Here is a 27,183-nt window from a genome sequence, read left to right as displayed (position 1 = left end):
TTGTGCAATGTGTGGCATATTGTGCTGGCACATAACCAGCAGGAGCATAGTGGGGAAAACCAAATTCTTCCTTTGACGAACAGTCACATTATGAGGCAACTTTAAACTAGAGTTGCATATGGTAAACTGCTGCCTGGGAATAGGCATTTCATGAACATCAACTTTATAAAGTTTCAGATGCTAAAGAATGTCTTTTCATTTTATTGTCCAATACTTGATTTATTAGCCAACGATCTTGGAGTGAACGATAATACCCAATTTAGCAAACTATGATAAGTCATAAAACCTTGTTGCTCATTTCACTATCTTAATGAGCAAGGTTTTCAATTTCGATATGTATCGCTCAGTACAGGTGGTATGTATTGATCCGAGAGGATATTGGTATGCGGATTACCCTCTACCGGGTGGTACTAGTGTTTTGACTGGTTCCGAGGCATATCGATCAATATCACCCCAGATTTCGACTATTACTAAGGTGTACCAATAGGTATGTCCTAACATGGTAGGTGGAGATATTTTTAAGGTTTTAGGGTGTACCGTCGGTAGGTGAAGATATATATATATATATATATATATATATATATATATATATTACTTATATATAAATATAAATATAAATATAAATAAATAAATAAATAAATAAATATATATATATATATATATTTGTATATATATTTATATATATTTATATATAAAAGTAAAAAAAAAAAATCTGCGACGTTGCCTCTCTTCTCCCCAGGCTGTCACGAACGGTCGTCATGCATCTGCAACAACTTCGTTCAACGAACCATTTGTCACTTTTGCATGCTTGTACAGAGACATGGCTGTTTGTTTTGCCTTGGTTTTATGTGTTTTTGCTTGTAAAAATGCATGTCCGAACAAGTTGCAGCGTTGCACTGTGACTGCTCGACGTGTTAAGTCGAACTGCCCTAAAATGGCTTCGTTTTCGCGTGCCATAGCTTATTTTCTGCAAGCCGTAGCTGCACGCAAAACGTCAGCCATCTTAGCACCCTAGAACCCCTCGGGTGGCATAGGGTTGGATGGGGCTTCGATATATTGTCGGACGTTAAAAAATCTTCACAAGTTCGCATGTTAACTTGACGGGAACTTGCCTTCACGCCCGGCACTCGGTGAGCAGTTGCTTGTGGACTTGCAACTATTCATTCTACCTTCTAAAGTCCTTGTTTTCCTCCTTCCCCTCTTTTCTCTTATGCATGCAAGGTGTTCGTTGAATTGCTTGCAAAGCTTCCCTTTTCGCGAGATGTCGGGACTTGTCCGTTGCTCGTTTTCGAACTAATCGACTTTCTCTTTTACAGGTCCTTTGATACCTGAGTGAGGTTGCAAATTGGCTGACCCTTTGCGGACGCATATCGTAAGGGTGCGTCACGACTTAGGCAATCCTAGCTAAGTCCGAGAAATTGGCACAAGGGTGCTTCGTGACTTAGGCAACTCAAGCTAAGTTTGCGTCTTTGCCGCAAGGTTGCCTCACGGCTTGGGCAATTCCAATTAAGTCCGTGACAAGGCGGGGCAATATCGCCTCGACGACGCCCCTCTCTCTCTCTATATATATATATATATATATATATATATAAGTAAAAAAAAATCTGCGACATCGCCTCTGTTTATATATATATATATATATATATATATATATATATATATATATATATATAAGTAAAAAAAAAAAATCTGCGACATTGCCTCAGTGATGTCACCTCTCTTCTCCCCACGTGGGGCGATGTCGCACAAAAATGAGGCGACGTCGCCGAGTTGCCTTTATATATATATATATATATATATATATAAGTAAAAAAAAAATACTGTCCGGTAGCGAACGGTATTATTCGAAATTGAAGACCTTGCATACTGGTACATACCATACTGAGCAGAGCTCGGTATGCCGGTACGGACCGGTATTCAAAACCCTGTTAATGAGATAACTCAGCATCTTTCCACCTTTGTCCCTAAAAAGTAAGTGGTATAACAAGCTGTTGGGAGACAAAACATATAGACAAAGCCTAATTCTGATATCCTTGCCAATGCGTTTGTATTAGTCTTATTTTATTAAGCAATAAATAGTTGAACTGGTTACAAGATTATGCAAGTTTTTATATCATATGATTTTCATACTTTGATAACTGATTATGTTCTTAATAATTCAGGCTGCTAATTATGCAGTGTATCTTGACTTGCAGTGGATCCAAATTAGATTAACTTTCATTCTTTGCTCATTTAACCTGAACTGGTAGCCTCATATGTTAATAAAATAAAGGTTATCTTGACTTTGTGCATTTTGGTTCTGCCTGGCGGAGTAAATTATCCATAGTTATGTTTCACGTTGAGTAATGAGTATGTAAATTCAGCCAAGTGTTAGTAATGTCATCTTATAACTATGTACAATTTGATTCATTTGAGAAGATCATAGAGCTAACATTGATCTATAGTGTTCATACTTTTTTGAATAAAAATATGCAGCCTTTATACAAAGTTCTTTATTTGTGAAGCTGTTTTTATTAAATATCTAATGGCTGACTGTAGTGATGACTATTTGTGGTCTGTTCTGGCTCTAACTGTTGTTCCTTGCAATGCTAATTTTGCAAGTATTCTGGTCATCGGTTTTATATATCCTCAAATATACAATTTTCCTGATTAATTTTATATTTCTATTAATCTGTAGAGTGTTTGGCTTGCCAACATTTTATGCTTTATGTAGCCACACAAATAATTAGGACATTACGATCCATTGTTATTGAGTACTAGTTATTTCCTCTAGCATCCATTGTTATTATGAATTGTGATTTCCTCTAGCACTATGATCCATTGCTTCTTAGTTGTGCTCAACATGCACTACGTCTTACATTTATTAAATGGGTATTGGTTTTTGATGTGTTTTAGGCTTCACCATGCAAAACTAAGAATGAAAGTCTGAAGGACTGGTTTGGAAAGCTGTCACAGGAGGTTAGTGATATCACTGTCTATGATTTGCTTGTCTATTTCTAGGAAATGTAAGAACAGGGCAACTAATTGACAAAAAAATTAGATACTTCATTTTGCTGTTTATAGATGACTAATTATTTGAGGCATTTTCTATATCTCTGTATCTGATGTTGTATTAAGGTAGTTAATTTTGCATTGGCTTATCTATTGTGTTTAGTACTCAGGGTAATTAATCCTACATTGGAAGCAGTGACATGTATTTAGTGTTTGTAAGTCAATCAGGAATCAATAAATTGTTAATTAATAATTGTATGTTTGGTTAAAATATGACCATATTAGTCAATATTGTTAAGTCATAAATGTATCAATTAAACCAACTTGCTACTTTCTACTACTTAGAGATGTTAATTAAATGATCTTTTGGGGGAGAAAAGTGTGTCCAAACCAAACACTAGAATGATTTACCTATGAGTGTACTTTTAAATTTCTTTCCTTGTATCAATCCTCCTTTTCTTATTCAGCGAAAATCCTTGATCTCATACACCAATGACCATTGTTTTTCCTTCCACACTGTCATGGAAAACTTTGTCTAATGTCAAGCAGGAATGATATTTACATTTATGTTTTCATCTCATGATAATCTGCTTAAAATTTATCATAATCTAATTATGTTTTTCTTAGGGCAGGTTTGCTTGTTGGACCACAGAAGAGCTGGAAGTTCAGGCAGGATAATCTATCGGATGATATCTACACTGAAGGACATTGAAAAATTCCACCAAGTGAGATTTTGTTCACCTTAGATGGTGATCATGTGAACTGAGTAAAATAAACTCTTTACTTTGCAATGTAATTCATACTTACCGACATGTATCTGCATCTAACTATATCCTGAAAAGAGAATCTAGTCCTTCTAATCTGGTTGACAAAGATTTTACTTCTTTTATCTTTAGAAGGAAACATAGTCCTTTTAATCTGGTTGTTTACAAAGATATTACTTTTTTTTGTAGAAGGAAAAAAAAAAATTCTCTAGTCTCTCTCTTCCCTATTGTTCTTTTAAATAGATATTATTCAACTGCTCCAATTGATAATACCTTGCTTCTATCGCTTTCCTACCTGATAAGCTATTTTTTTAGGGAAGGTCATATCATCTAGAAGGAAGAATGGAGGGGAGAGAGACGAGAGAAATTGGGGAAAGAGAGAAATATGTTGTTGCAATAAGGAAGATGAAAGGAGATAGGCTTGCCTAAAGGTCTACGAGCATTTTTCTATAGACGAAAATGCTAGGACTCGATTAAATAAGCAAAAAAGTTAGAATGATAATGTTAGACTATTTCTCTTTTCCTTGGCTGACATCTCTTGTGAAGTTTTTGGCGTTGGCTATATTTTAGGTGGTTCCCCATCTTAGCTATTCAAAATAAAGCATTATTCAGAATGGAGGTAGACTCGGAATAGTGCCATAATGCCATAGTGGTGGATTTGCCAATTGGGAAGAAAAACGATGTGGACGCAAGGCAACGAGTAGTAGGCGGGACTTCTATATGACAATCGATCCCTCCCCTTATGGAGGGAGAGCACATAGTCATGAAAAGGGGCCTAGGAGGTGGAGAATGTAGTGACAAACTTCATGTACCAACGCAAGGCAAAAGGTTAATGGCTAGGGAACGTTATAAAATTAGTGTTGAAGGGCTTCTCATCAAGATAGCTTAAAAAAGTGATTTCAATAGGCTCTCAGGTGCTTGCCTAGGCACTCGGTCGAGGAGAGGCGAGGCCCGAGCACCTCGCTTCATGTCCAAGCTGCATGCTTCAAAGAGGTGCTGCTTGGGCGCTCGCCTGAAGCGCCCGACGCCTGGGCTCGGGCGAGCATCCGTGTTAAACCACGTGACCTCGGTGCCTTAGTTGGTTTAATCGAACCAACTAAAGCATCAATATCAGCCTCCCAACATCCCTCTCGTGACTTCCCAAACCCTAACCCTGCTCGCGATTCTGCCACTAGCATTTCCTCTCCTTTGCCGTTGCCTCTCTCCACTGTTGCTGCTCTTCGCTGCCACTACCACTGTCGCTGCTCACCACTGCCACTATCGCTGCTCGCCGCTGCCACTGTCGTTGCTCGCCGCTGCTGTCACATCGACTCGATAGTATACTGTTAACAGTATATTAACAATATACTAGTAACAATATTTTTTATTTATTAGATTAATAATATATTATTTTGATTTTAATACTATTAATTTTTATTTATTTGAAATTATTGTTATTGTTTTGAATTTTGAGACTTTTGTTAATGTGATATTGTGATTTTGCAAGATTTTCTTAGTTTAATATAATATTTTTATTTAAATAATTATATTTATTAATTATATTATATATTTTTATATTTTAGCACCTCGTTTCGCTCGGGTGAACGCCTAACGCCTTGGGCATTTTTTGACCTTGGCGTTTTTTGGCGTCTAACACTTTTTAAATCACTGGTTTAAAGTGGGTGACTTTGGTTCGATACAGTGGTGCTTGACTATGGAACAAAGTAGGCAACATGCAATGTTGTACACTTTTCTTCTTAGAGTAGGTGGCCAAAACATTAAAAAAGGTGGTGCAATCCCAGGGATGACCAAAATAAGTGGAGACTTGCTCTAGCCAAGTCAAATTTTTCTCTTTTTGAGCAATGCTTCCTGTGTTTCGGAAGTTTGATGGTGATAAGATCAGAGAAGGTGAATCACGATAGTTAACTTAGCATAAGGGGTTGCAATACTCGAGTGCTTTAGAAGTGTGAGGAAAAAGCAGGTTCGCATCAAGTGTTTGCTGAGATATTTGTTTGTGGGATGCTGAGTTAATGCTTCCACCAATTGTTCTCTCTTTTGCACATCCTTACAGGACCCTACGAGGTTATGAAGAGGTTGTATCTTTGCGGATGGACACTTTATGACTACTAATTTGGTCAAGAAGGGGTAATATCTATCGTTAGATGGTGATTCAACTTGTCTTTCTGTGGTAATTACAAGAGTTTTGGTTTTCTCTGGTTTTAGTTTAGGGCTGTTCCATATTTGGAAACCCTGGTAGACTAAGAGAGGAAGTTGAAGATCACACCTTACTCGAATCCTAAGGTAAATAGGAATCAGCAACCTTGACTGTTAAATTCATCTCCCAAGCCAGTAAAATTCTCCTCTATGAGGTAACACAATCCCATGAAGGGCATAAGCAGCTGACTTGGGAAGTATGAGCCCTATAAGCCACTGAAGCAATCCCTAAGGCCAACCAGCTCCTAGGGCTGCATTGCTCATTGACATTGCTGGCGATGATGCCAACATTGCTGGCCAAATTAGTCTTCTTCCATCCTTGAATGTTGATGCTGATGACAAATTTAAGCAATGAAAGGTCCTTAAATTAGTGAAATTAGCTATGTTGAGGAGCACAAAAATAGAAGTGACAAGTAGCGTAGCACAAAATTGCAGCATTACATGTTCCTGTGCGACGTTCATGCTGATATATTATGTGTCAATCAATATGCCTAGGAATAGGGTATCTGCTTGTTGTCTGAGACCTTACACCATTGTAACGCCTTAATGGGGATCTCTAGGCATGGTATTACTCCCATGTTTGTAATATTTGGTGTTGTATATGTTGTTACATAGGTCAATAAAGAAGACTAGATGGCTGGTGGTGATTGGGTTTGCTACTTGCAGGTACTTGTGGAAGTAGTGGCATAAGTAGTCTGATGAGAGTATCCCAGTGAGAGGTTATGGAAAATGAACACTTCATATTGCTTGTCGTATCTTTATATGATATATTTTAGATATGATACTTGACAATATTTCTTAGTTTTACAAACATGTAGAATACTTCCTTGAAAGTGTTAAAAAGTTTTTGAAAGGAATTAATAATTTAAGGTACTTAGTGGATGATTTACAAATACTTTAATAGATATTTTTCAAATACTTTTGGGAGAATTATTTAAATATTCAACTTCAAATTCTAGATGATATTATTTTATGTCATTTGTATTAATTGTTAAATTATGATCAGTTAAATTTATCTAATGATCTCACTCAGTTATCAAATTCTTGCTATGTTCTCTATATTTCTAAATAACTATGTTTCTAAAAATAATTTTCATGATGGATAAGTAGGATGCTAGTTACTTATTTGATTATTCGTGATGATAAGTGCAATGTCGAAATTTGTCATGGATAGTAATACATTTTCAGAAGATAGATTTTATTGTTACATCATGTTATATTGTGTATTATAATCACAAGACTTGATACATTTTAGTATTTGTATTTTGTCATTTCAGTATCCCATTTCTGAACCCTTGTTTCGTAGGGTGGGAGGGAATTGAGACTTCGATAGGGAGGTAGATGATGAAGATGGTGTTGGAAGAGGTAAGGATGATAAGGGGGATGGTGTGTGATGGGTAGTGGATTGAAACATGTTTAGTTGGGTTGATAGATTTGGGTGGTAGAATAGGGGAGATGGAGAACATGGGGGCAACATAAAAGGTTATAATTGAGAGGAGGTGGTTGGTGATAGAACTTAGAAGTTAGAAGAGTGGTTGGAAATGCTCAATCTTGTGATGAATTTCACCAAGAATTTTTAGACATTTGAATCCTTTACTTAAGCAGATAGAGCATGACACAGCTTATGGAATACCTTTTTTCTGTTGACATTCTTTTACTTACGATGTAAGAAGAATTTTGTCTTACTGTTGTTAGCCAGCAAGAAATTTCTAAGGCCCTATTTTGTTGGGTATAAAATTTCCGTGGTTTTTGCAAAGAGTTACAAGTAGGAATCCAAACTCAAAAACAGATATTTCTCCAAGTTTTTAACAAGGAAATTTTTTTTGTTTTTATCGGGGGATTTCAATTATGGGAATTATGTGTGAAAATTTATAAATTCTAGGTTTTGGAAGTTCCATGGTACCGCTTGGAACCAAAAACCTGGGTTCTTAATAGGGTGGGAAGTTCCATAGGGAACTTGGCTTTGGATTTGGAGGGAAGGATTTGGATAATGGGATATTGAGAGTGGGTTCTGAGAGTGGAACTTTCTGGATGTGATTTTGAGGATGTGTGGCCAAAATTCCACTATTTCATCGAAAATCCCTATGAAACCTCTCTACTAGATGAGGCTTTTGTGATTAGACATCTACCAACTAGTCCAACTAGTTTTTCCTGGGTAACAGTCCATACCCCTTGCTTGTTATAAGGAAAGGAATGTTGAGTTACTTTGGTATATATATGTATTAGGCTTTTTATTTTTTCTTGAGGAAAAATGCCTCAATTTCTTTAAAGTCAGTGGGTCAGTCTAAAGACCTTTATAGCAAACTGTTGCTGAGGCCTAGAAGTTGAGCCAGAAAAGAAGCTAATAACTTTGATTGAGGTGAAAACTCCTGTGCTAGTGCATAAAAGAGGTACCTAATGTTTCTTTAAAAGTGTAATTGTCATATAGCTTTTCATTGTGCAGCTTGTTTATTCTCTCATCTAAACTTTTGTTGTTGTTTATCTTATGCACAAGTATATTACAGTTTTTGCTTATCCTTTTCTTTCTATCTTTGCTTACGTTACTATCTGAGAGACACATATAGATATACAATTAACAGAGAAAGATATCAGTTACTCAAGGTTATTTTGAGTTAATTTTTTATTTTAGTGATGGTTTTATTCTTAGAGTGGGTTTGTAACTGTTTTTTTTCTTTTTGTTAACATTTCAGATTGAAGAAAATGTACAAAGTAAGCAGCATTTGTCAGAGTTACAGAAGTACTTGCAAGATATGATTAAAACTCTTAATTTGGACAATGATGCTCTTTCTACATTTTCTGTGGTACTATTCTAAAATTTAGTTTAAGATTTGGCCAATAGGGTTAAGATTTAGCCTTAATTATTCTTACTCCCAGAAATATTTTGTGTAGTAATATCAGAACTTTTTTTTTCTCCGATGTATGGTTGATAGTGGCAAAGTTTTTCTGACACAAAGAAGGGTTTATGGTTTAGTTCTTAACAACCATGCAGTGTGGAAGAAACGAAAAGCAAGATGAACCATCTCCTTGTATGATAAACTAGACATTCTTGTAACCTCACTACCCATTGACAGCTGTAATGCACTGAGCAACAAATGTCATGACAAACCATTATTAGGAACTCCACAATTAATTATTTTATAAAAGTTTCTCGTCTTTTTAATAAAAAGATTGGCATATGCTATCAATCTTCTTCCAACAAGATGGTGAGATTGGAATGCTATGTGATAACCAGAATGCTAAGAAATATTTCTTTTAAAGAGGGGATGCAACTATGGATCTTACTGATCAACCTCTTGAAAGATTCCTTATTTACTGAAAGTGGCAATACTGTCACAGATATAATAATTAACTCATTGAGAAAGCTGGTTGGCCTGATACCATAATATATTCACCCAAATTTCTAGGTAGTTTATGTAAGGATTTAAAGACCAGTCCCTAACAGATACCATACATTCTTACAGGATGGGTTAGAAAATATAAAAATATTTCTATATTTGAATTACTCTGCTATGGTTGTACCTTATACCTGTTTGGCGTTTGGGTCAGCATTTACCTGTCAGTACAATTAATTTAAATTATTGATTAAGAAATGAAGGTTGTGTGTGTACCTTGCATTGCCATCTTTGTAACTGATCTTTAACCTTTAGCCACAAAGTATAACTCAGAACCAAATGCTCCATGCATGTATTGCCTATTTTGAACATACTGCTCTATACTGGCTGGGATGATTTGAGCTTGGGATTCTGAATGGAAACTATTTTCAAAGGCAGACAATACTAGTAAAATTTTTAGTGAGGCACTTAGACCAAATAATTCAGATATAAATAACAACTTTATAATTGTTGGGTTTGGTGTTGATTTGCAACTCTCTTGTTAGGTATTATGATATGTCTCTATGACACAATTTACTTTTTATATGATAATAATACCAGAGTTAAGGCATCTCTCGAGTGTACTAGCTAACTAGACTATCAAGCAATCAAAAGAACTAAAGTGCACGTTCCATGGCTTTCACAATTTTCATTTTTTTCAATTTCATATTCACATTCCATTATCTGCTGTGATTATAATTTCCTGTTAAATGATAAATTGATTTTTTGTGCTTGCAGCAGATTAACTTAAAATTTCGATGGACTTCAAACTGTTACTGGGCTTCAAATTTTATATTTGTAATTAATCACCCATAAATGGATATGAATAGTTGAGTAATTTTGTCAAAATAGCAGCTTAAGCTGCTATGTGCTGATGATTTGGGTATGTCTTGAGTACTGAGACAACCTTTGCCAAATTGGAAAATCTTTGAGAAATTTTATTCAGGAATATTCCAGTTTAATTCCCCCTAATGATTATATTTAAGATTTCTCTATCATCCCTTGACATGGAAATTTTATTTTATTTATGCAGATTACAGATGCTATATATGCTTGGGGGTATATTCCAAGGTTTGGTGAACTGCTTGGCAAGAAGATTGAGCTAGATCCTTCACTAATGCTCATTCTGCATATGTTTTTTCTTAAGTTTCGGAGATGGGTAGATGCACCATTATTACGGGTTGCACAAAATGAAAGGTTTTACTGCAGACAATTAATACATCTTCTTTCTTTCTGTGTACATATTGTGCATCTTTTTCTCATGTAGCTTGATTACTATATTTAGTATTTTATATTGGAGTTACTCCACAATGGCACAATATCATGGATTCAAAAATCACTTCACATGTAGGTAGGTTGTCTGCATATTGACCTTTTCATATTCCTTCATGATGGAAGTCTTATGGCACTGGCTTCCTCTATAACTTTACAAGAATCCCATTTAGAATTAAGTACTGCTGCAGTGCTGCTTATATTTGATTTTACAAGAAGCCCCGTTAGAATTAAGTACAGCTGCAGTTCTGCTTACATTTGATTTTACAAGAAGCCCCTTTAGAATTAAGTACTGTTGCTGTGTTGCTTATATTTGATTTTACAAGAAGCCCCTTTAGAATTAAGTACTGCTGCTGTGTTGCTTATATTTGATTTTACAAGAAGCCCCTTTGGGTATATATATGCAAATAGACCTTCTTTGATGGGGCATATATGCCAAAAACCTAAAGAAAATCAATCTATGCTGCAGTTTTCACATTAGAGTTCCAGAACAGAAAAAATTATCATCTTAATGCTTGATTAATAACTTATTAAAAAAGGACATGGTGGCCTTTGGACTTCATGATGATATTGTCTTTGAACGATCTAATTTGTGAATAAAATCTGTATTGCCAATCCCAAGTGGCTAAAAAAATGATTGTATATATTAATTTAATATTTTTGTGGAATATGAGCTTGACTTATTCACATATGTTTGCATAAGCTTTTTTTTATATGTAATAGTACTAGATAAGACCGGAGAACTTATCGCCTTGAGGATAAGTTCGGGATCGGATTGATTTACAGTATTAGTGAAATTGTCTTACATTCTTTAGATCAAGGTTTGAAATATCGTACCGTACCAGCAATTCAACATTCGCTCGGTGTGGTATGATACAGTATATCGAGCGATATACCATTCGGTATACCGCTTGGTTTATTTATATATATATATATATATATATATATATATATATATATATATATATAAAATTCGGTGATGTCACCTCATTTATACATATATATTATTTATATATAAAAGAATTTTTTATATATAAAATATTTTTATAAAAGGCGACGTTGCCTTTAAAAAAAAAGAAAAGAAAAAATATATATATATACCTATACCGTCCGATAACAGGCGGTCTGTGTACCGGTCAGCTAACGGATCGGTACGTACCGCCTGGTACGAGCGGCATTATTGGAAACTGCATACCTTGCTTTAGACACTTTTGATGAAGATTATTTGGTGCATAAATTAGCAATAACAAGTCAGCAACTAAAGGTGCCATAACCAGGAGAAGTTAAAGGAGAAAAGGGTCTTGGGTAGAAATACTAGAAATAATGTACAAAGAGATTATGTCTCTTGTTTGCTGGAGCTTTAAACAATCACGCCAATAATCTTTCTTATAAGTATATTAGAATATCATTGAAGGGGATCCATGTAGACAACTTCGAATGTTGCTGTTTAATTTCCTGCTATACTATACCATGTAAATTAAAAAATTCCAAAGCTTATGTTATTATAAAATAACTGGCTAGCAATTCTCTCTTGTAACTCGGAATGTTGATATGGTGGTTCTTTTATGTCTTTGTGCTCCTCTTTTATTTGCAAGGATTACAATACCGAATGATACCGCTCGTACCGGGCGGTATGTACCGGTCCGCTAGCAGACCAATACGCGGATCTCTAGCTACTAGGCTATACCGTTGATCTAGCCCTTTATTGGATGATACGAGGTTGTATCAGGTGGTAACGATCGATATTTTGACCGATACCGCCCAAAACAGGTTAGTAACGGTCAATTTCAATTGTCGTTGCCTGCTACTGGGTGGTATCAGCTTGGCTGCAGCCTGGCTACGACGAGGGAAGAAGAAGCATCAAGGGAGAAGAGAGAGAAGGCGCTCAAAGAAGAGGGAGAAGAAGAGAGAGAATCGGGAGAACCTCAACGCTTCTCGATCCGACGCGGCCCTCTCTCGATGATCCCGATTTCGGAGGTAATGGAGAGGTGGCGGCTCGGCTTCTTCTTCGCCGCGTTTTTCGTCGACTACCGGAGATGCCTGCGGCTTTCGTTGTGTTCTTTGCTGAAGGCCTGAAACGTCTACGACCTTTGACGTCTTTACTGAATGCATCAGATGAGGAGAAGACCACGTTCTTCTCTTTGTCTGACACGAGGAGAAGAAAAGGAGGCAACACCCTCGAGGCAGCATATGCCTCCTTTTTTCTAATTTTAATTTTATATTTTTATATATTGATTTTTTATATTTTTATATTATATACATATACATGTACCAAGCGGTATGCCTGCACTGTACCATACCAAGCAAAGCTCGATACACTGGTACGGTATGAAATTACGAACCTTGCTTGCTTGTACTTAATTTTTAGGCCCCTAGTAATCTTTTGCACTTAATGTCACACATATGTCCATTTAGAAATGTTGTATAGCACTTTTAAGTTCTAACCAACCGATAGTCATTCTATTTCATGTCTTATTTCTCTTCCATGTTTTTTCCTTTTCCAAGTTTTCAATTTTTAGGTGTTACTTATTAATGATTTTCTGTTATCTTTGAAATCTCAGTCCAGATCTTCCCTGTGTCTCAAATTTTTATTCGTCACAGTTTGCGGCTCAGATATGTACAGCTTTGGATACTCTACCTGTTAGTTCTTCTTTGTGATACTGTCTTGAGTTTCTTGTTTAACCAACCAATACTTTTTTTATCTTACACTTGTTTTGTTTGTAGGTTTTACTGCTTGAAATATTTAAGGAAGATGGAATACAAAATCAGTCATTTTATTCAGTAAATCGTATAGACAAAGATAAGCTTGAAGATCTTATGCTGGTATTGGTTCTATGAGCGAAATTATATTTATCACTTTTCCTATTAATTAACATATTGGATAGTATGTTATGGTTGTCAATTGTTAGTTCTACCACAACAAGATTTGCAGTTTGTGTTGTTGATTCTCATGGTTTTCTCCATTAGGTAATATGTTTTTTGTAGTTTTTGCTGTGGTTTTGAACCTCCTACTTTTGGCTAGTGCAAAAGTAGAATGATCTGAAGCCTGAATACCTATACATGTTTAATTATTAGAAGGTAATTAATAATTTCAAGCAGCTGCTGATCTTTGGTACACCTTGTTCCTGGACTTGTATGCATGGATTAATTTGAAAATTGTTTTTCTGTTCCTTCTAAACTGTGCTAAATATTCCTCTAAAATGTCAGCTATTGTGGAATTTCAGTAGCAGTCTTATGATCAACTTGTTATTGAGAAATTAATTGTAATGATGCTCACTAAGTATCTTGAAAATATAAGCGCCCATCCCTCTTAAATTGGCTAATATAAGTTGTCTTCTTCCTTAACGAGAAGCCATGATCATTAGGCTTAACATCAAGAAAGAGACTTACGTTTTGGCACTTTACAAAAGGATGGTTTCCTTACGTTCTAAGCAGAATATGATTTGGTCTTAACTTCCATGATCATTGGACTTAACAAGGAACAGTTACCTTCTGGTCAGTCTTTGGTGGGATTATCGATACGCACAAAGAACTTTGTTGAGCTCTCTGTTCATATAGCCAAGAGACATGCTGCAGCAACATCTTAGTTCTCAATTTTTTTCACTAGAAGCAACCATCATGACCAGGCTGCCTGGTTACGGTAGTCAATAAACTTTGTCATTGGCTCTATGCAATGAGTTCTGTTGCCTCAGTAATATCAACCATTACATGGATGCTAAAAGTGTATCCCTGCATAGAGAGCAGAATATCTGCTGTTTTGTCAAAAGTCTGCAGAAACTAATTTTTTTCTGATTTTTTTATTATTAACAAATAAGGGAGAGATAGAAGTAAGACTGTGCTATATTGTTTTTCTTAAATCTTTTTGCTAATTGAATTTTAACTTAGATCTTCAAGGGAGTTCAAGTTCCACAAATAGTATTTTAAACAGATCACTAGGCAACTTGTCCATTCCTCATACTCACAGCTACCCAAACCTCAATTTCTTAATGGTAAATATGAAAATGTCCAATTAAAATTTATTAGAACAAATTAACTTGATTAACTCAAACCCTTCCAAAAGATAAAATATTGAATTTTCTCTTTGCACTTGTCTCATCATCAATTATGAGAAGATTTTCAAAGAAGCTAAGTTTATGCTTCTTCTCTGTTGACTCAATAATTAGATGCTTTAACATTTGACTTTTGTGTTTTCTGATGGTGCTTGCTTTAATATATTATTATCTTAAGATAATCACAAGAATCTTCAAATCAGTTGCTTCTGAAGATTATATAGAAAGGACTCAGATGCAATATCTTTTTACTTGAATGACCATCTTTCATAAAATTGAGAAACTAATTCTGATCAAATTGAGAAATATATATTAATGTAGTATGGTTACTTATTTACATAAACAATATTTGGGGTTGATTACATGAATCATTTCCCATTATTGAGCTACATTGATGGAAATATAATTAGTTGAATTATGAGTCAGCCAATCTCCTTTTGTTGTTTTTGATATATGTTATGTCAGGCTTTTCTCTACCACTTCTTGCATGACTAATTCTACTTAAATCTTTTTCCTATTAAATTAAAGTATTGTTTATCTTGCTGCCGGTTTTATAGTTGGATAAGCAGCTTAAGTCAGGAAGGGCAGTCAATAAGGCATCTATTATATCACAGGTAATTGTTGTTCCTTTTTATTGAGAAATGTCTTGGAATTGCATGTGTATGATTCAGTAAATATGCAGCTGCTGCTATCAGTTAAAAGGCAGATAAAGATTAGGAATTTCTTTGTGCTACAAGTCAGGATAACATTTGATGATCTGCTGTAGCTGGCAAAGTGGTTAAATACTCCAAAGCATCTTCTTTGGCATCAATGTTTCTGAACATATCCTTTGCCATAGACTTGTGACATGTTTGGTTTTCCAATTGTATAATCATCTAATCTCATAGTGTGTGAAACTTTTTGACTGATAATATGATAGATGACCTTGATACTGATAAGATTATTGTATTTCATTTATTACAGTAGAAGAAACTTTACTAGCCTTACCAATTACTATAGTCAAGTGAGCATTGTCGTGATTTATATATAATGGCAAGTGGTGGGTCGACAAGCTGTTATGGTCTTAACTGGTTTTGCCTAAGTCGTATGATACCCTTGTATGTTCGTCCACAAAGGATCACTACCGGTACGGTTCTTCTTCTTGGATCTTGGAGTCAGGATGTAGACCCCAACATTTCGATCCTAAGAGAGTAGGAGAGAGAGAGGAATGGAGAAAGCAACGAAGAGGATAGGATTATGCGTCTCGAGGCTGGATAGGTGCGTGGGAGGGTGGCAAAGCTCGCTGAGAGGGATGCAGAGGCGGTGGAGGAGGGCGACCAAGCGATGGGCGTCGGTGCAAAAGGTGATTGGAGGGGCAGGATTGAGAGAGAGAGAGAGAGAGAGAGAGAGAGAGAAAGAGAGAGAGAGGGATGGGGTTGTGTGTCTCAAGGCTGAACAAGTGCATGGGAGGGCAGCGGAGCTCACTGGGAGGGACATGGCGGCAGCGGAGGAGGGCGACCAAGCGACGAGTGTTGCCACGCAAGGTTTGCCGTACCGGACTGTACCGCCCGGTACGGGCGGTATGTACCGGTCCGACAGACCAGCGGTACGCGGACCGCCCGTACCGTACCGAGTACTGTAGCAGTGTACAGTAGCAGTGTAGCAGTGTACAGTGCTCGGTACACGTGTGTGTACCGCTCGGTACACCTGGGTGTACCGAGCGGTATACCGTACCGTACCGGTACCGAGCCTGGGTCGAAACGCCGGTACGGTACGGTACGGCGAACCTTGTTGCCACGAAAGGTGATGGAGAGGATCAACGAGGCCCAAGGGTTGGACGGGGCCGATCCCATGTCTTATAGAAACCCTGTGTTCTAAGGTGATGGCTCGTTATCAATGCATGGAGAGCATCGGGCCGTGCATGGTGAGATCCGTTGCTTGGTGGTCACGGGTCTTGACTAACCGCATCAAGTAAACTAACTTGCATTCGATGGCCGTTGTGGTTGAACCAACCCGCAATCGCTCGGTATGCCTTGGTGTACTGCTCGGTACATTGGTACCTTACCGAGCAAGGCTCGGTACATTGGTACGACACGAGATTAGAAACTTTGGTGGATGCTACATTTCTTTGCCTTTGCTGAATTTTTAATCCTTTGCTTTAGGTGCAACACACCTTTCGGCTCCTAACTGCTCTCCATCATTGCTGAACTATGATCTACTTACATTGCTTCTACTTGCTAGTGACTTTTACTCTAGTGTAGGGTCGGTCAATTTGTGTTGATCTTCGTTGGTCCTTGCGAATCCCTTGAATGAAGGAAAAGACCTTCGTTGTTGTGTGTTGGTCCCTCAAACATCTCACGTTGCTTGAACTGGATGGATGCCTGTTGGAGCATTAATGAGCATAGCCTCATAGACTTTGTAGTTTCAAGACCTTTCCTTCCCAAAATTTGCCCATTAATTTCTCTTTTACTTAGTCATCACTTCAGAATAGGTGCTTATTTTCTCTACTTTAGGTTGATATTTTTTTGAGAAATGAAGTGGACAATCTACTTTCGATAGAGTCAATCATTATTGATGAGGATTTGACAACTAGTGTCTATCACTTGGTTTCTTTTAAAGGATCTTTGACAATGTGTAGAGCTCCTCTACTAGATAACTAAGAGAACTGGGTTATTCAATTTCACTCATTATATCAATAGTTAAGAAGGCTAAAGGTACTTGACTTTGGCCACCTCTTTGAGAGTTGTACTTCATTCATCAAGCTGGTTACTCACCTTCACTTGTCCTTTGCTCACACTTCTAAAGCAGTTGAAGTGTTACACTCCTTGCACTGTGTTACCTACTGAGTTTCACTTTCTCGTTGCCATCAAATTTTTAGAATGTAACTTTCATAATGCAAGAAGTATTACTCGAAAAGAGCAAAATCTTGTCTTGCTTAGAGCAAGTCTTTGGGATTGTACCACTTTTATTGTTTTCACTAAGGTTCGTAATTTCGTACCATACCGACGTATCGAGCTTTGCTCAGTACGGCACGGTATGGGCATACCGAGTGGTACGCTATGGTGTACCACTCGATATGTATATATATATATATATATATATATATATATAATATAAAAATATAAAAATCAATATAAAAATAAAAAAAAATATAAAAAGGAGGCTTATGTTGCCTCAGTGATGTCGCCTCCTTTTCTTCTCCTCGTTGCATTAGACAAGGAGAACGCAGTCTTCTCCTTGTCTGCGGCGTTTGGCAAAGACGTCGAAGGCCGCAGACATCTCCAGCCTTCATCGAAGAACGCAACAAAGAAGAAGTCGAGCCGTCGCCTTTTTGTTATCTCCTGGATTGGGATCGTTGAGGGAGGGTGGCGCCGGATAGGGAAGCGTCGAGATTCTCCCTCTTCTCCCTTGACACTTCTTCTTCACTTGCCGTAGCTAGGTGACAGCTAGGCTGATGCCGCTTGGTACCGGGCGACGACGGTCAAAATCGACCGTTACCGACCTGTTTCGGGCAGTAACAGTCGATATTACAGCCTTGTATCGTCCGATACGGGGCTAGATCAATGGTACTGCTCGGTACGGGCTGTATCATTCGGAATTACCAGGCGGTATTATTCGGTATTATAATCCTTGGTTTTCGCCACCTACTCTTGTAAATAGAAAGGGTATAACATTGCGGATTAGAGGAGGTGCAGGATTAGAGGAGGTGAAAATATGGATTGCAAGCCTTCACCATTAGAAGAGAGAAATGGCAAAGAAAAGAAATGGGTGTGAAGAAACGATAGAAAACAACTACTCAAAGAGGTCTTTGATCTGTATAGAATGGTACTTGCCAAGCATCTGATTTGGTATTAGGAGGATTTAGAAAGACATGGACCATGGTTTAGTTGTTTGGAGAGGAAGATGGTGGATGGATAATATTCTATTTCTGAGTGCTGGTATTGGTGGGGCTAGTAGCAGCAAGGATATTTCTGTCATTTTGTTGAAGAAAGAAGATAGAAAAAAAGAGAAATTGATCATTAATTTGGAAAGTTTAATAATTGAAATGACTCGATGACTGAGAGTATACCAATGATTTTGATGAAAATGGATTTCTGAGAATTCTCTGATTTAGTAGGGTATTTGTTGTTTTGGATCTTTGACATTAGCAATACTTTCCATTCCTTGTTAGTTGCAAGATAAGTGATGTTTTTTATTGGTTTGGTAACTTTGACAGAACGATTAAAGATAAAATGTACATCAATGTGCACATGCATGCCATGGAAGTTCATAGCGATTTTTTCCCCTATTAATCTTGTTTAAATTTCTACTCTTTATTTAGCATCGTTTATTATTCTAATGCACACAAATATTAGGGAGAAATTTATGGTTTGTACTGATTTTATTGCAGGGAATAACAATCTTGTCAAGGAATTTCTTTGGCCTGATCAATCTGGTACATGCTTATCTTGCTTAGATCCTCATATGAGTTCTTATTCTTTATATCAGTATAATTAGTTATTATCTTAGCGTCATTAAGGAAGACGATAATGTTGACTACTTTGGACTAAAATGATATTTGATACAATAGCTAAAACAAGTTCTTAAATGAGAACATTTGGTAAACTGCAATGAAGTGACATAACCGGTATTGTTGTGCCAATGCTATTCTATGAAAGGTTGCACATGTTATAATTTCATTGTGCATTTCTTTCTTGATTAATTGCGGTTCATGTGCTACTTTGGTTGGACAGCAGCAATTGAGTGCAGGAAAATTCAGGGTGGATCTTGTGCTTCCGCATAAGGAACTTCATCTCTTCTTCCAGGAATATGGACACTGGAAGCAGACTACATGAAGGCTTTTGTTATTTTTGGCCATTATTAATATTCATAAGTTAAGAGGGTCACTCAATTATTCGTCCTCATATGTTCAATGGAACAGACTATACATATTGGAAAACTCGAATAAGAGTTGGAACTTCAACTTATGATGGCTAATTCATAGCAAGCATTTAAAGTTGTGCAATTTGTTTGAGTCTAGACAATGTCAAACTTCAGTCCATTTATCTTGTTATGTATTTGAAATCATATCTATGCATTTTGGTTCCTTTTGTATCTATGATATTTTTTGTCATTATTTTGTATCCGTGATACCTTCTTTTATATTATGAAATAATTTTCTTCTATGTTACAGAACATCAAAGACTGGTTGGTGGAGCGGACAATAAAGGAACTTGGGAAGCAAATCGAGAACAGACTGAATTGCTTTTGCCTGTCATCCAGTGGTAAAGAGCTGCAATAGACACCTTCTGTTATCTGTTACTTTATTTAACAGAATAGATAGTTGTGTGTCAAAATGCTTGGGGTCGAGTATATGAATCTTTTTCATAATATTGTAAAATTCATAATGCAACCTCTGTTTATCTAAGGAGAATATAGAGCAGATAGTTTCTATTTTTCTTGAATCATAAATACTTTTCTATAAAATAAAATGTAGATCTATTTAATGACTGCTTTATTAAATATCTAACTGTTGTTGCAATTAGAGGATTGGCGTTCAAACACTAAGAAATTAAGAGGAAGATATCCTATTAGAACTCCTAATATTGCTTCAGACAATTAAAATTAACTATTGTCAATACTAAAATAAAGTTAAACTATACATGGCACCCAACACTTCAAGTATGATGTTAACGGGACTTTTGCTGAATTCTGGCTTCAATCAACATTAGTTTTGCCTCTTTCTTTTCCTTAAATTTTTCGTAATGAAATGAATTTGGCTAGGAATTTGCGAATTACTTGTGAAGAGAAGTAACATTTATGTATGCATAATGTAAAATGTTTGTTTGAAGCTGCACGTGTCAACAAGCTCATTTGCTCATGTATGAAACAAGGCATATATAAAAATGTCTCTTTGTGATCCATTATATGCCATCGCTTTACCATTGAGATCTGTTGCTGTCAAATCCATGGATAGTCCAAAAATTGTACATCGTGCCAACCATTGTTTTCTGAAGTACAGTTCGAGTGCCATCTTAGGCACTTTCCTAGGCTATACACTGTAAGTTTACCCCATCGATGCTGCTTTAGGGGAAGGGAGGTTAGACAATTGTTTGATTGGCTGGATGGCAAATAACCTTCCCATTATTCCATGGGTTACACCATATCATAGCCTGTTCTGCTGTGCAACTTGTCAGCTTAATTAGTTGACATCATGCTTAATCCTTCATTCATTTATTAGCCTGCTGTAGCACTAGATATTTTACTTTCTTCATTTTGAGATATTTATACTCCACATGTACTATATATCATTGCACATATACAAGTTAACTGGAAGACAGTATCAAATGTATTAATTGCACATAAAAACAAGTGTGACATATTGATGAACATCAGAGTTAATATGTCCTGGTTATTTGTACAAAGAGCAAACCAATGCGTTTCAGGTAAAAATTTCATGGTAGTTCTTTCTAAAGTTTCTACAAGAGCAAACTAATGCATTCCTGGTAAAAATTTCATGGTAGTGCTTTCTAAAATTTCCTCCCATGCGAATTCTACAGTCAATAAGAATGTAAAACAATAACAGCTAAATCAAGTTCTTGATTTTTGCAGTTTCTCATGGAATTCTGGAAGCCAATCTAAGGACACTATCTACTTATATCCATTCTCAAATGCAAATGGTGGAGACTTTTCAGGTAAATATGAATGTCTTCAGATCTTAGTTTTAGACTTCAATGCCCATCATGTGCTACATGTCTTTGCTAGTTTACCATATGCTTACCATATTGGCATAATATCCTATTCTGGGCATCATTCCAAAGTTATTTCCATGAAATGATTGTCTTATGTCAATATACCCTCCTCAAATGCTTTTCATCGATTTCTCACTTTCAGAAATTATTAAAAACTTACTTAAAATTCTGAAAATTAATGTAATTAATTGGCACTAAAATAATCTATTTTAGATCTTTGGTTTAATAAAGCAAAGTTTGAAAAAGACAATCAACTCAGAAAAAAGGAACAGTTTTTGGTGTTGTTTCTTGCCAATGTGGTCTTTGGTTCAATCACTCTAAGAGGTATCTTGAGAGGCAAAAACACATGGAAGGCAGAAAGATTGAATGCAATGGACTTGCTTGGTCAGTTTTTTTTTTATAAGGAATTGATTGACCATAACCCTAGAAAAAAAAATACTTCATTTGGATCTGGTTTAAATTAGCTTGTCTTTCTTAAAAAAAAAAGTGATAAGTTATTAAATGGATCCAACTGGCTTAAATAGAAATGTCATCAGTTTGCATTGTTTTATGTCACAGTTTCATGTTTATTGTAATTAGGATGGAAATACTGGTGGTACCAAGGAGTTTAGCTGGTAGTCGACATCATACAGCTTGGGCACAATATTATAGTGATGTCCTTGTGCTAGCTGAACTGATCAAAAAAATTGCTTTCACTGTGCAACCAGATTTTAATCCTTTTTGTAAACTAGAGCTTATGTTATCATCTAAGAATTATCTCTTTGATATGGTATTGTTTATAGAGTATGAGTTAAGAAACATGTAGCCTCCATACAGTCGAAGTGCCCTAAGGAAAAACTATCTTCTATAAATTGGCCTACAATTGTCAGGAAGAGAGTGAAGGAGACAGAGGTAGAGAGAAAGAAGAAGTCATTGCCATCATCCTTGGTTATTACCTGACAGAGGAAGAAGGATGAGAGATGAGTGGATGCTTCGTCAGGGCAGATGATTATTAGGTGGATGTGTGATTTGGGCATGAAAACGAGGGATATCCGTGATGTATCCTGGTCTCAATCTTGTTTCACTTTCAATTTCAAGGTGGAGTGATATGTGCTGCTGATTGTGGAACCCCAAGTTATGATAGTATATTTTAATACAAAACATCTATCTGCTCACTTATGGTGAAAGTGATTTCAAGCTGGACTTCTAACAACCATGTTAAGTGGACTACTACTTCAAAGTTTAATCCCTGAAAGTGGAATTCTCGGCAACCAATGAGTCTCATTGTGATATATTAGTTCTTCCTTCCTGGCTTGCATTGAATAGATGTTCCACAAAATTTTAGCTTGGTCAGGCACAATTTATCCATATGCATTCTTTAATTCCTTGTTTGTTGCTGGATACTGCACAAAGCACCCTTATACTATTATATTCTTTGAATACTGTGCCTATCTTATTTCATAAATCATGACGACTAGAAATTGCAGGACTTGTTTCATATACATGGGAGATGTATCTTGGAAGAAATCTTAACCAATTTTTTGAAACAATCTGCTCAGAAAGTATGTAAATATGGTTGTCATTTTATCCATTCTTTTTTTCCTTTTAATTTTGACTAAATAACTTGTGTGGTCAAATTTTTTCTTTACAGGTATATACTGAACTTCTGAAACAAAAGCAGGAATCGGTTCCTTTTTCTGCTCTGTTGATTAATCTTTCTAAGTCGGACACCTTTTACGGTAAGGTCAATCAATATAGGCATTAGTTATATGTTGAAATTACTGTAGTTTCAATGGAAAAACTATTTTATGATGTATTTATTTTACTCTTGCTTATTGCTACCAGGGAATTGAAATTGTTCTCATGTCATTATTAATTCTTTTTATAATTCTGCCATAAGCAGTAAATACCACATGAACAATGTCTAAGTTCACGTATACTGGCAATCTTCATTTTCAGGAAATTTGTTGCTCCAAGTACTGCAGTTAACAGATCCATCTCGATCAATGTTTATAGAACCTATGAGCGGTTGGTGAGTGCATTTAACCCCTGCTTAATTTCTTAGTTTGATAATGCTATTCAACAATCAACTATTTGTGGTAGTCTAGAAGCCAGTGTTATTCATGAAATATCTGCTGCCAGGTGTCCTCCTAACATCGAGTATTTTAATTTCAGGTTTGGTGCTGAAGGACATGAATTACTGGGGTTGCTCTTCTTTGATGTACTTGATTCATGGTTTGCTGAAGCATTTCTTCACTTATTGAGCTCATTGCCTCTGATATATCTCACAGAATGCAAATTCTTTTATAGTACAAGCCTTTTAAGTTTTGCTGTTTAATTCATGCTTTTATAAATATTTCATCTTTCTTGCTGTCCGAATGACTGCATATAGTATTTATTGAATGCAGCTTGCATATATTTTCCATCTGTTATTGACTGCTATTGTTAACATTAAACACATGAAATGGTCTTCTTTGCAACTATAGTGCTACTTGGTTCTGAAGTTGGAAAATAATGAAGTAACAGCTTTATTCTGGTACATAAGATTCAAAGTGCCACAATCAGATAATATACCTGGAAGTAAATAGATTATTAGTTTTGGAGGCAGCATTTAAAGTGCTTCCTATTTCCTTCTTTCCAGAATGGTCTTTCTAGATATTTCAAAAGCTGAATTCTTGCAGTCAGCTTTAAGAAAATGCAAAAGCACAAGACATTATTATAGACTTGATGTGGTGAGGTACAAAGCTACTGCCACAACTGTATCCTTTCTTTTCACTGTCATTTGCTTGGTGTTAGGTGAGAGCAACAAGTTGAGGAATGGATATGTATTCATGCGTATTAAACAATTGACACGACATAAATGTTTACAGCCTACTTAGATTCTTCAAATCATGTGGTAAGGTGAATTACAAATCACACATTTTTTATTTACAATAAATTGATTTTTTGATTTATCTCCATATCTGAACATTAACTGATGGAGAAATTCTACATCATCCATTTTCTAGTGAAATAATTAAAGCTTAAAGTCTTTTCATAAAATCGTGCAATGTCATGGAAGGCTTAAATCTCATGCACGTCAGTTTTTTCTAAAGGTTTAGGCATTTTACCAAAATTTCACATTTAAAAGTAGCACAAAATATATTTGAATTAGGGTGCATCATCGGCAAACAAGAGACAAAATGACCTTGACGATAAATGTCATTTACATCATGACAGGTTTAGGTAAGTGTGATCTTTTTTTTTCTCAAAAGAAGAAATTAAAATTACATTGACTGATGTTAATACAAAATATTAGGAGGCGCAGAACCTCTCCAAAACCATTAATTATACCTGCAAAATTGGCGAGATTATGTGCCACAGAGTTCAAAGATCTTGGATATAATTCCATCCAGTGGTCATCACAACTTTGGTGTGATACAATAGATGTTGGCAGATATTTTTAAAATACCAGGGAACACAATTTGCATTGGTAAGGATCCGAATGAGCTGTGAAGAATTGGATCTCACCGATATGTGAGATTTGCCTTCTTTAAAAGTCTTCCTCAATATGGAAAGAAGCTAGAGGAGGAAGAAGGCCAGACAGACTGCTCCTTAATAGAATTGGAGCAGGTATGTTTCTACCCAAGTGTGCTTTCTTATGCGGGTAGACAGACCATTTCCAACCAACTTCCTAAGCCATCTTTAGCCAAGTCCAGCAGCTTTCACTAGCCTTTTCAGGCACTAGAACTCTTTTTAGTTTGACAATTCCAAGGGTTAGGGGACCCATATCATTATACACTTTGACCCACAAGCAAACCTGAGTTGTTAAAATGAGAGTTCCTTGGCACCCGCAGTTGTTTTAACTTTTAACAAGATTGAGGAGTTTCAAGCCAAGCCCACCATCCAACTTGAGATTGGTAACACAGTCCCAACTGAGAAGATGCATTTTGTTCTAGGAAGAGTTGTGGCTCCACAAGTATATTTTTTGGCTACTCTGTTAATGTTCTTTTCAGAAATCCAAGTATTCATGAGGGTGTGTATGGGGATAACATTAATAACTGAGTTGATGAGGGTGGCTTTCCCAGCTTGGGAAATCGATCTTTTGTTCCACCCCTCCAACCTTTGAAGGACCTTATCAATCAGACAATCTTGATATCTGTCCTCTGACATGCCATGACTGACGTAAGTTCCTAGGTTGCATGAGCCAGGCTAGGAAAGTGAGATCTTAAGATTATCCTTGTTACATGTCAAACAATCGCGAGAAAGCTCATTTTGACACTTTGTTGAACTGCAACATTTGCCCGTCACTCTAGGCAAGGGCCCTTCTGCTTTTCTACCTACCTTTGCTGAAGACTACATGAGCGAATATCTATTGCTTATTAGCAAAGATTTTCTCACTTCTGTAGCATTCAGTCAACTAATGTTACTTGATGCCCTCCAACAACTGTAACTTCTTTGTTACTCTCTTTATATAACTGAATCCAGATATGATGCCCTTGGACCCTACTAGTTCAGTTTTATAACTACATGAGAGAATATTTATTGCTTATTAGCAAAACAATTCTCCCTTCTGTAAACTAATCTTACTTGATGCCCTCCAATTACTGTAACTTCTTTGTTATTATCTTACTATAACTGAATACAGATATGATGCCCCTGGACCTGTTAGTTCAGTTTTATAACATCGAGAATCCAGTTTGGCTTTTGTAACTTTTTAGTGTATTTATGTAGACCTGGTTGAATTGGTTTTTATTCTGTAACCAGTCATTTACTAATCCTGTTCTATAAATTTGTTTTGTTACTCCTGGATGATAATTTCATTGTTTCGTTTTTATTTGAGATAAGCATCTAGAACATGCAACCCTACCATCCAAATTCTGTATTAGAAGTTGCATGCACAAGTGTACTGCTTTGAGTTTTTCTTTCTCAACAATTTGTTTGCATATCACCGATGACTACAATAGTCGTTAGTTATTAATTTGCTAAGTCGTATTTACCTTATAAATTTTATTCCGTTCATTATGTCAAGTGCTTAAATACATTATATTTTTCAGTGTTGGGCAGGAAGGTTTGTGCATCTTGGATTCTCTGTTATGTATCCTTCTTAAAGACAGTTTGGAGCATGCATTGAGGAGTCTCAAAAGTTTGGTAAGCTCGAGAATAATGCTTAAGCTTGTTATTATGTTTTCTTTGATTTTTTTCAGGAAACTATTGACCTAAAGCTGTATTTATATTGATTTCGTACATGAATAATAGATTGTGAGATTGCATTTGAATGCATATGGGAGGAACTGATTGGGTATCAATTGTGAGCTCCCTTTTTCCAGTAGGGATTGTCCATTCTGGACCACAGTAGAGGCATTTGAAATTATGTTGCAACTGTTTGAAAGTGCAAATCTAATACTTTCTGAAATTGAGACCATACATGTATTCTTACAAGTTACAACTGTTTGAACTATCAGGGATTGTGTTTATTTGGCTTATTGTCATACTTGCACCTACAAAAGGACCTTGCTGCTTGTCATTTGTCCGATACTTCTTCTGGTTTTCTCAGATGTAGGAGAACCAGAAGAAATTGCTTCCTAGTTGCATGACTGTACTGTATGCTGCAGTGAGTAAGATGTTTCTCCTATCAACTATCTTTTCTGTTTTAGGTTCTTTGGCAAGTTACTCTCTTGCCTAAACTTGCCTCATTCAGAAACTTGGCACCATCTTTTGAGTGTTTGATGTTAGATTTGTAGCTATCATCACTCTGTGGGGCTTTATTAATATTTTGCTGTATTTTATAGCTGATACCATATTGTTTCAGGAAAAGCATTATGATGATTGTCTAGCAATATAATTTATCTTAATGAACATTTTTCTTGTGGAA

The 27,183-nt window shown here is 36.2% G+C and overlaps 1 protein-coding gene across 2 annotated transcripts in view; it reads left to right on the top strand.

Annotated features, from left to right (window-relative positions):
• LOC103973517 (uncharacterized) overlaps positions 1-27,183 on the top strand; it is a 60,044-nt gene that overhangs the window by 11,763 nt on the left and 21,098 nt on the right. For both annotated transcript variants that reach the window (XM_009388098.3, XM_018821453.2), the window contains exons 7-21: positions 2,896-2,958; positions 3,624-3,716; positions 8,639-8,749; positions 10,353-10,516; positions 13,153-13,231; positions 13,316-13,414; positions 15,198-15,254; positions 19,010-19,054; positions 19,793-19,883; positions 21,211-21,293; positions 22,817-22,891; positions 22,981-23,068; positions 23,289-23,361; positions 23,505-23,564; positions 26,366-26,459. In XM_009388098.3, the coding sequence (XP_009386373.2) occupies positions 2,896-2,958; positions 3,624-3,716; positions 8,639-8,749; positions 10,353-10,516; positions 13,153-13,231; positions 13,316-13,414; positions 15,198-15,254; positions 19,010-19,054; positions 19,793-19,883; positions 21,211-21,293; positions 22,817-22,891; positions 22,981-23,068; positions 23,289-23,361; positions 23,505-23,564; positions 26,366-26,459 (1,275 nt within the window). The remainder of the gene's footprint in view (positions 1-2,895; positions 2,959-3,623; positions 3,717-8,638; positions 8,750-10,352; positions 10,517-13,152; positions 13,232-13,315; positions 13,415-15,197; positions 15,255-19,009; positions 19,055-19,792; positions 19,884-21,210; positions 21,294-22,816; positions 22,892-22,980; positions 23,069-23,288; positions 23,362-23,504; positions 23,565-26,365; positions 26,460-27,183) is intronic.

Source organism: Musa acuminata, chromosome BXJ1-5, assembly GCF_036884655.1.
Source record: "Musa acuminata AAA Group cultivar baxijiao chromosome BXJ1-5, Cavendish_Baxijiao_AAA, whole genome shotgun sequence".
Taxonomy (NCBI): Eukaryota; Viridiplantae; Streptophyta; class Magnoliopsida; order Zingiberales; family Musaceae; genus Musa; species Musa acuminata.
Note: the sequence above shows the minus strand (reverse complement) of the source record. Positions and strands in the feature narration are given on the sequence as shown.